This window comes from Euprymna scolopes, chromosome 41 (genome assembly GCF_053919585.1).
Source record: "Euprymna scolopes isolate OS-2025 chromosome 41, ASM5391958v1, whole genome shotgun sequence".
Classification (NCBI taxonomy): domain Eukaryota; kingdom Metazoa; phylum Mollusca; class Cephalopoda; order Sepiida; family Sepiolidae; genus Euprymna; species Euprymna scolopes.
In genome coordinates, this window is record NC_136522.1 from 739,874 (window position 1) to 750,000 (window position 10,127).

The 10,127-nt window shown below is 36.5% G+C and overlaps 1 protein-coding gene across 1 annotated transcript in view; it reads right to left on the bottom strand.

Moving 5' to 3' along the window:
* Positions 1-10,127, bottom strand: part of LOC145266289 (uncharacterized) — a 159,518-nt gene that overhangs the window by 15,125 nt on the left and 134,266 nt on the right. The window contains exon 5 of the mRNA XM_080121833.1: positions 8,768-8,833. Within this exon, the coding sequence (XP_079977959.1) occupies positions 8,768-8,833 (66 nt within the window). The remainder of the gene's footprint in view (positions 1-8,767; positions 8,834-10,127) is intronic.

The window sequence follows — 10,127 nt, forward strand, 5'->3', positions numbered from 1 at the left end:
TATCGAAGGATAAGAGTTTGCTTTTTCAATGGGAAACGTTAACGGAAGCAACGCAGCACTGCAGCAGACTTGTCATCTACTATTGGTGAACTATGACAATATGTATTATTTTTTGCGCTGGCTGGTTTTGATAATAATCTTGGAAAATAAGAATTTGTTTTCCAATGAGAAACTTAGCAGATTTTTTTTTTTTTTTTTTTTTTTTTTACACGGTGGTCACCACTTATCAAGGCCGGAAGCCACTCAGGGATAAGGGTTATTGCAAGTACATTACGTTAGTATGGAGATTTGATGACGTGTTTACTTAAGGGGGCGGTTCATTAGGAATTTGTTAACGTTGGACTTGAACACATCCAAGTTGTAGTCAAGTGGGAAGCAGGCAGACGGAACAGAATTTCACAGGCATGCACTTCTAAGAAAGAAGCTTTGTTCATGGAATCCACGTTTTGATTTAGGCAGAGATAAAGAGTGGGGGAAATTTTTCACAGTGGATTCAGCTAGACGGGTGTTTTTCGTGAAAGATTGGCGAGGGGGGACCAGAGATTGGAGTTCAGACGAGCACCTGCCATGGAAATAACGATAAAACAAGGATAGGCTCGCAACGTCTTTTCTGTGGGAGAGAGGTTGCAGGGTAGAGAAAAGGGCATCCCCCACTAAGCCACAAAGTCTATTTTGTACTCTGTCAAGGCAGGATAGGCTGTTTTTAGCAGCTCCTGCCCAGATATGGCAGCAGTATTCCATCCTTGGATTTGTCATCTACTTGTTTTTTTGTTTTTTTTTAAATGTTGTTCCTCTTACGTTAGGTGGGACGTTTAATGAGCTGTGGGTCACGACGTTGTAGATCCTAACAAGGTACAGATTTGTCGTCTGCCTGTTAGCGATATCGACTTTGTCTCAGCCGTCTCTTTTCTCGGGCAAGCTGTCATGTCTCCTGGCGTACGTAGTAGCTGCATCTGGTAGTAGCTGCATCTGGTAGTAGCGCCTTCGATGGATTTGTTGATCCTTATGCTGGGGATTTGACCAGCGGCCTTGTGTGGAAGTCTGTATTAGTCGGTGGCAGACCGGCGAATTGTTGTACGTCTCATCTCTTGGTTTTAGTCGAGACCCGTAGCCAAACTGGCCAGGGTTAAAGTTGGTTGCTCTCCTTGGTTTTGAAGTTGGGTTCTCAACTGACACAGATTCGTGTGGCGTATGCCGGACTCTATCGAGCCAATCTTCCTGGATCAGCTGGGCTCCTCTCTATTTAAACGTAAACATAGCAGGTGCCCGGCTCCCACAGCAAGTCGTTTCTGATTGGCCAAAGTTGGATTTTGACAGCCAATCAAATTGTTGGAAATTAACCGATCAGAATTGAGTATTTTGATATTTTGAAAAGATTTGTAAATATTGTTTTTTTGTTTGTTTGTTTGTTTGTTTTTTTTTGTTTTTTTGTTTTTTTTGCTGCTGCTGCTACTGCTGCTGCTATTTGTTATGGTTGGGACCGTCCCTTCTAATTCTTTAATGTATTTGCTGCTCCTGCTAATTTGTTGATTTCTTTGCGAGAACGCTTCCCAAATCGAAATGAGATCTCGCACTCAACTTCGTAACACTTCTAGTTACTTGTACAGTTTAATCAAGACATTAAACAAATGAAAATATCGAAAAAAAAAAAAGATTATATTGTACGTATCCGTTTGGGATTAAAGATCGAAAAAAAAAATTCACTTAATTTGATCGAGTAGGGTTTTTTTTATAGCGGAAAAAAACACATTTTATGAGAGCGCAATGAAAGTAGTCATCTTTGATTTTTTGAACACGCCATGAGGAAATAACTCAGTTTAAAGCGCCGACACTTCCTCTCCATCTTTAATACTAGCTTTTCTTCCTAAATCTCGAAACATGACTACCTTTTGCTCGGTATCATAACAAATTGTTAAAAAAAAAAAAAAACTACTTGATCAAATTAAGTGAATTTTTTTTCCCGGAGAATTTCATTCCATAACAGATGCGTACAATATAACCTTTTCTTTTCTTTTTTTTGTTGTTGATATTTTCATTTTTTATAGTATTGATTAAACTGTACAAGTACCTCCCTCTCTCCTTAAACTGAATCTAACTTTGAACATTCTAAACGACCGTCTATTTCTTGGACGTAAAGGAACTTTATAGTTGCACTTTTAAAGCCGCGAACACAATCAGTTTTGCAATGGTTTTTCTTAATTATTGTTTAATTTAAAAATCCAAAACATATACATTATCATTATCGCAGTCTGTCTTCTGGACTTCTTTCTTTCAGCATTTTCCAACTTCGGCAAGTAAGAATTGAAGCACCCCCTTTACCAAATTATTTTTTAGGTACATCTTACAATCGGAAATCATCCTTTCGAACTCAGGAATCGGTACAAAATTTCAAACGGAAATCATTTATTTAATTCGTTGGGGGTAGATTGCTCTCGTTCCGTCAACCATGATCAGTTAAAAGTTTTAAGTAGTTCGTAATTGTATTCATCGCATACGCATCGCTCCTACTGAAATTCTGCCACTCTATACAAATGTGTGTGTGTGTGTGTGTGTGTGTGTTTGTGTGTGTGTGTGTGTGTGTTTCTTAGAACGACTCACCCAACTAAATTTCGGTACCAAACCCACATGAAAATGATTCAAGCAATTGTATTTGTCTCATCCACTGTAAACTGCTGCACCTCTATTATTCGTTTGACAATGGCGTCTACCTGCACAAAAGACAATCGCACAAAAACAGGAGATGACGTTTCAAATTCTTGGAAATTATTGCTATTTTTCGCCAATATATTCCGGGTTCTCATTTGATAAAAGAAATAATATAAGTTTATTCGTTTTGCTTCGTTGTTTATTTCCATGCGTTTTTGGAATTTTTACTTTGAACAGTTTCCTTTCTGTGTGTGAATCGTTTTCGGAAGCTGATCGCCATTGTAGGCTAATTATATGTCGGCATATTTTGTCGTGTGTTGTTGTTCCGCTGTTTCAGACGAGAAGAAAAGGTTTAATGCACAATGAATTTGCGATTTGCGTGAAAATTTTCCATAGAATTTTGTTGGATCATTTAAAGAAGTGAAGAAGACGAAGAGGAAAAAGAAAAAGAAGAGGAGGAAAAGAAGACGAAGAGGGAAAAGAAAAAGAAGAGGAAGAAAAAGAAGAAAAATTGTAATAATAATTTATATTATACTAGCCTTGGTGCCCGGCATTGCCCGGGTATTTGGAGGTGTATGTTGAGCAAAAAAAAAAAAAAAAAAAAGAAAGAAAGAAAAGAAAAAACGTGACGTCTTTGCCGTTGCGTCCATCCCCAAACCGGAAGTGGTGAAAGTTTAAATTAGGCTAGTCAATTGAAAAGAGCGAATGACTTTAAAAAATGTCAGCGAAAAAAGCGACCCCTCCCTGTAGAAAATTGCCCAGTTGAGAGTGAAGGAATTAATGTTTTTAGTCAATTTTTTTATATTTATCGTTCGAAAAGTCAAGTTTCAAAACGATACCGATCTCGTGAAAATCCGCCGTCTCTGTCGAAAGTTTAGGCAGACATACATACATACATACATACATACATACATACATACATACATACATACATACATACATACAGGTGAGATTTATGTACATAAATAAATAAATAAATAAATAAATAAATAATTGTTTGTCTCTCTGTTCGTTACACCGTTATACTTTTTGTTCGGAAACTACTGTGCCGAACTGCCTTAAATTTTGTATGAACTTTTGTTATGATCAGGTGTAACGAACTAAGTATTATGGTATCCGTTCGATGTACAGTTAGGGATTAATAGGAATTAATAGGGATTAAACGCCAAAATACCACATTTACTCTAAAAGTTTTCTTAAATACTATGCCGATCTGGTAGAAATTTTGTATGGGCCTTTGTTATGATAAGGTGCAGCGAACCAAGTATTATGATATCTGTTCGATGCACAGTTAGTGATTAATAGGAATTAATAGTGATTAATCACCACAATACCGCATTTACTTAGAAGTTTTCTTTAAACTTACTGGGCTGATCTAGCTGAAATTTTGTATAGATCTTTGTTATGGTAAAATGCAGGGTAGAAGAGAATTCTGGTATCCGTTCGATGCACAGATAGGATTAATAAGTGTTAATAGAGATTAGTCTTTACATTATCACACTTACTCTGGAAGTTTTCTCGGAAACTACTGGTCCGATCTGGCTGACATTTTCTATGGACCTTTGTTATAATAAGGTACAGCGAGCTAAGTATTATGGTTCGATTTTAGTGATTAATAGCGGTTAATATGGATTAGTATTTAATGCTAAAATGAGCACAAATTTAATCATATTCAGCCATCATTTCGACGTAAAGTAGGCATTGCCAAAACGAAAGGTGGAAGTAAATATTTTTTGACGGAGACTCTCTTTAAAAATCTACCGAAAATCAAATAATTATCTAATCAATACGACATTTTCACCGATTATGAAGTGAAGAATGAACTTTATAATGGTGTACTTTTTTTTTTTCATAATCGATACTTATACATACACACACACACACACACACATACATATATATATATATATATATATATATATATATATATATATATATATAACTACTTCATTTACTCACATAAAATTAATATACGAAAGTATAGATTTATGCGTAAACTTTAAGTATTTACTTCCAAAGTGCTCAATACGTAGGTAGAGCTAGTTAGTAATTTATAAAATATATATGGCGATTAAGCTACACTGAATATTCGGCGTTTCATCCACTCTAGGATTCCTCAGGCTTATATGGCGATTAAGCTACACTGAATATTCGGTGTTTCATCCACTCTAGGATTCCTCAGGCTTATGCATAAGCCTGAGGAATCCTAGAGTGGATGAAACGCCGAATATTCAGTGTAGCTTAATCGCCATATATATTTTACAAATTACTATATATATATATATATATATATATATATATATATATATTGCCAACACCCCCTTCTTTATTTGTGGGTACAAATATGTTTAAAATAATTAGCCGAAACTGAGCAAAATATATTGTATTGTGGGGAGGGTGAGGATTGTATATAAAAAAAATAACTGTGCACGTATCACATTTTAAGGTTGAACATCCAAATTTGAATGTGTTTTATTTTTCATTTTTTTGTTTTGAAGTGTGAAATTCGTTGAATATGTTAATAATAATTATTATCTTTCAGATAAGCAAAAAAAAACAAAAAAGTTATACATTTTCATTATTTTTGTGAAAAACACTTTTAAATTTTTGAAAAAAAATTAATAATTTTCTTTTAGTGATCCCAATATTGCTAATTTATCATTAAATAGGAAATACTTTGAAGAATAGTTCCTCCTGTATCAGAAAACACGTCATGTGATATACAAATATCTGTTCGTGATGTTGCCAAGCTAATCAAAAACCTTGATTCCAGTAAAGCAACCGGCCCTGACGGTATTCCAATTATAGTGCTAAAAAAACTTCAACCTGAACTAGCGCCAATACTTACAAAACTGTTTAAACGTTGTCATAAGGAGAATTACTTCCCATCACCCTGGAAAATCTCATCAGTATGCCCTGTATTTAAGAATTCAGGTGATCGCTCATCTTGCTCTCAGTACAGGCCAATAAGTTTCCTGTGCGTCATGAGTAAGTTGCTGGAATCTGTGTTAAATAGAGAAGTAATCAACCATCTCAGCAAAAATAACCTTCTTAGTGACACACAATATGGTTTCCGTTCTGCTAGATCTACAGCAGATGTGCTTACAGTTATATCTCATAGGATTAGTGAATCGCTCAACAGAGGTAACCTTTCTAGGGCAATTGCTCTTGACATATCAAAGGCCTTTGATAAGGTATGGCATAAAGGTTTACTTCACAAGATCTCCAGCTATGGTATAACTGGAAATGTCTTCTCAATTATTAAATTATTTCTCTCTGATAGGTTCTTAAAAGTAGTAGTTGATGGGCAGAAATCAGAAGCTCACAGTATTAATGCTGGAGTCCCTCAGGGTTCCCTCCTGGACCCAACTCTCTTCCTGCTTTACATTAATGATCTTCCAAATCACATCCTTACATCATTTGTAGACATTTATGCTGATGACACTACTATCTATGGTAGAACATCTAAGATCGTAAACAACCAAGTTCTCTCCGATTCTCTCTTCTCTGATCTTGAGTGTGTGGTACAATGGGGAAAGGAGTGACTGGTTACTTTCAATGCATCTACAACCAAACTTCTATCTTTACACCATCAACGTTCTGATCCTCATCTGGCATCAATTGAAATGAATGGCTCTCGTCTTGGGGAGGCCTCATGTTTTGATAAGCTTCTGGGCTTGACCTTTACTCCTGAACTGAAATGGAACACATATATTAAATCTGTTGCCAAGGCCGCTAGAAAAATGGTAGGATCCTTCTATCGATCCAGTAGATATCTCACTGCTGATGCAATTCTCTATCTATATAAGAGCCAGGTATGTCCAAGGATGGAGTACTGTTGCCACATCTGGGCAGGAGTTGCTAAAAAGGACTTGTCCTGCCTTGATAGAGTTCAAAATAGACTTCGAAGCCTCATAGGAGATGTGCTTTTCTCTTCTCTGCAACCTCTATTTCACAGAAGAGATGTTGTGAGTTTGTCTCTGCTTTATCGTTATTTTCATGGCAAGTGCTCGACTGAGCTTCAATCTATGGTCTCCCCTCGCCAAACTTTCACAAGGAACACTCCTCTAGCTAAAAACACGATCAATAATTCCCACCACACTTTATCTGTGCCTAAACCTAAACGTAGATGCCATGAAAAAAGCTTCTTTCTTAGAACTGTACGCCTATCTTCCACTTTCCAGCTGACTACAATCTGGTTGTCTTCAAGTCCAACATAAACAAGTTCTGGATGAGCTGTTCCACTTAGTTAACAAATTTACCTAATTTCTATTACTAACAATTGCTATATTGTTCAATTGACTACTGTACATTCTTAACCCTCATCGTCGAGTGGTCTCTGGGCCTTGATAAGCGGTGATGCCTATGTAAAAAAAAAAAAAAAAGAATCGATACCAAAAAAAGAAAAAAACGATAAATAACTCTGCATTTTGCTAAAAATACAATAATTTATTTCGGCAATTTCTTGTTTCTTCACCTTTGCAACACATACGATGCCTAGCATTTCTAAAATGCTCACCCATCTGGTACTGGCCAGCTTCATCGTTGCTTAAATTTGGGGGTTATGTAGCCAACATATATATATATATATATATATATATATATGTGTGTGTGTGTGTGTGTGTGTGAAAATTTCTGTGTGTATATATCCCTACCAAATAATTCTGTTAATTTTTAGTCTAGAGACTCGAGATTTGTCATTACAGGTATTGAGATTTGGGAAAATCTTTTAAATCGGTTTTTGGCCAGTAATTTGGCTGTTAAGAGGTCAAAGTTCAACGATTTGACCTTTGAAAACTCTACCAAACTCCTTCGCCAATTTAGGTCTAAACACTTGAAATTTTAAATGTAGGTTCCTTAGATATGGATCAAACTTTTTAATTTGATTTGAGCTCAAAACAATAAATGTTAAGGGGTCGAAATTGGGGTCAAAGTTTTTCAAAATTTGATCTTTCAACCAATTTTTGGTCTAAACATTTGAAATTTTACATAAAATGTATTCAGAGATAGGGCAAGCTTTTTAATTGGTTTTTGGCGGAAATTTTGAGCTGCAAAGAGGCCAAAGTTTAAAAGATATAACCTTTGCGGTCCCTAGCAAACTATTCAAAAAATTTTTAGTCTAAACATTTGAAATTTTACATAAAGGGTATTCAGACACGCAGCAAGCTTTTTAATCAGTTTTTGGGCGAAAATCTGGCTGCCAAAAGGTCAAAGTTGAAAGAGTTGCCTTTGCAGACTCTACCAAACTCCTTTGCCAATATTGGGTCTAAACATTTGAAATTTTAGATGCAGATTACCTGGACATGAATCAAACTTTTCAGTCTACAGACTCGATATTTGACATAACGGGTGTTGAGATTTGAGAAAAATCTTTTTAATTGGTTTTCGGCTAGAAATTTGTCTGTCAAGGAGTCAAAGTTCAACGATTTGACCCTTGAAAACTCTACCAAACTCCTGTGCCAATTTCAGTCTAAAAACTTGAAATTTTAGATGTAGGTTCCTTGGACATGGATTAAATTTTTTAAATTTGATTTGAGTCCAATACAATAAATGTTAAAGTGGTCAAAATTGGGGTCAAAGTTAAAAATAATTGACCTCTACGGTCTTTACCAAATTATTCAGCCAATTTTTGGTCTAAATATTTGAAATTATACATAAAGTGTATTCAGACATTGATCAAGCTTTTTAATCGGATTTTGGCCGAAAATTTGACTACCAAGAAGTTAAAGTTAAAAGATTTGATCTTTGCAGTCTCTAGCAATTAATTCAGCTAATTTTGGGTCTAAACATTTGAAATTTTACATAAAGTGTATTTAGACATACAGCAGGCTTTTTAATCAATTTGGCTGCCAAGTGGTTATAGTTTAAAGAATTGATTATCAAATTCCTCCGCCAATTTTTGAGTAAAACACTTGAAATTTTAGATGTAGCTTACCTGGACATGAGGCAAACTTTTTAATATATATATATATATATATATATATATATATATATATATATATATATATATATGCACACAAAGTTATGAACAGTAAATAGTATGCAGATAAAGTTATGAACAGTAAATAGAGTCCGAGCAAAGTCGGGCTAAACTGCTAGTATATTCATAATAATAATTTACCTGTTGTATCATCGGAAAGGGTGGTACTGCTGGAAACATCCAACCGTGGTTCTGAAGTAGTTGTTTCTGTATCCAAAAAAAAAAAAATGAAATAAATAAATTAATAAAATTTATTTACATCAACTTGATAGAAGGCAATCCAATGCAGAGGTGTAAAAAAATTAAGCTAAATTTCCAATCTATTTCAATTTCGCCGAATCGCTCTCATTAATAATGGTTTCCATGTAACGTTAAACGCACTCATTAATAACGGTCTCTATGTAACGTTACACAGACGCTTACCTGGCACTTTTGGCCAAGATCAAAGTGTAGTATCTGTTCCGGCAGATGCTGCACTTAAGATAATTTGTACCAGTCAATGGAGGGGAAACCCTCTATACTGGGACAATTATTATTTTTGGTAACCAGAGTGACCCCTTTTAGGGGAGCTGGTTTTTACCTCACATTAAAAACGGCCTTGTGCCTAATTTGCTCAGTGGGGGAGCAAATAAATACCATCTGTTCCGGCAGATACTGCACTTAAGATAATTTGTACCAGTCAATGGAGGGGAAACCCTCTATACTGGGACAATTATTATTTTTGGTAACCAGAGTGCCCCCTTTTTGCCTACTTTTAGGGGAGCTGGTTTTTACCTCACATTAAAAACGGCCTTGTGCCTAATTTGCTCAGTGGGGGAGCAAATAAATACCATCTGTTCCGGCAGATACTGCAAGCTATGACTAGCAAAGACCAGATGTGGGGGCAACCCCACATGCCTGACCATTAACCAGCTCCCATTTCCCACCTCTCGGGAGCTGGTCCCCTTTTTCCCTCCCCCCTCCCTTCACACCTCACATTAAAAATCGGCCTTGTGCCTAATTTGCTCGGTGGGGAAGCAAATAAATACCATCTGTTCCGGCAGATACTGCAAACAAAGACCATATGTGGGGGCGACCCCACATATAAGACCTTGGTCAATGTAGGGGCAACCCTTCATACCAATTGTCACTATCCAGCTCCCCTACTCCCCGGGGAGTTGGTCCCCATTTCCCCTTCACTCCTCACATTAAAAATCGGCCTTGTGCCTAATTTGCTCGGTGGGGGAGCAAATAAATACCATCTGTTCCGGCAGATGTTGCACTTTGTGACCATTGCCCTTGTGGCAATTGGTTATTGGTACATGTAGGGGCAACCCTATATGTACCATCCCCTTCCCCTCCCTCCCCATTCACCTCACATAAAGCCGACCTTGTGTCACATTTTGCTTACGTGGGGAAGCAAATAAATACCTACACAGACGCTTACACACGTTTACCCAACATGTTGTGCGTAGCATACGTCGCAAAGGAAACCAGACAAAGCATAACAAGAACTTCTTTT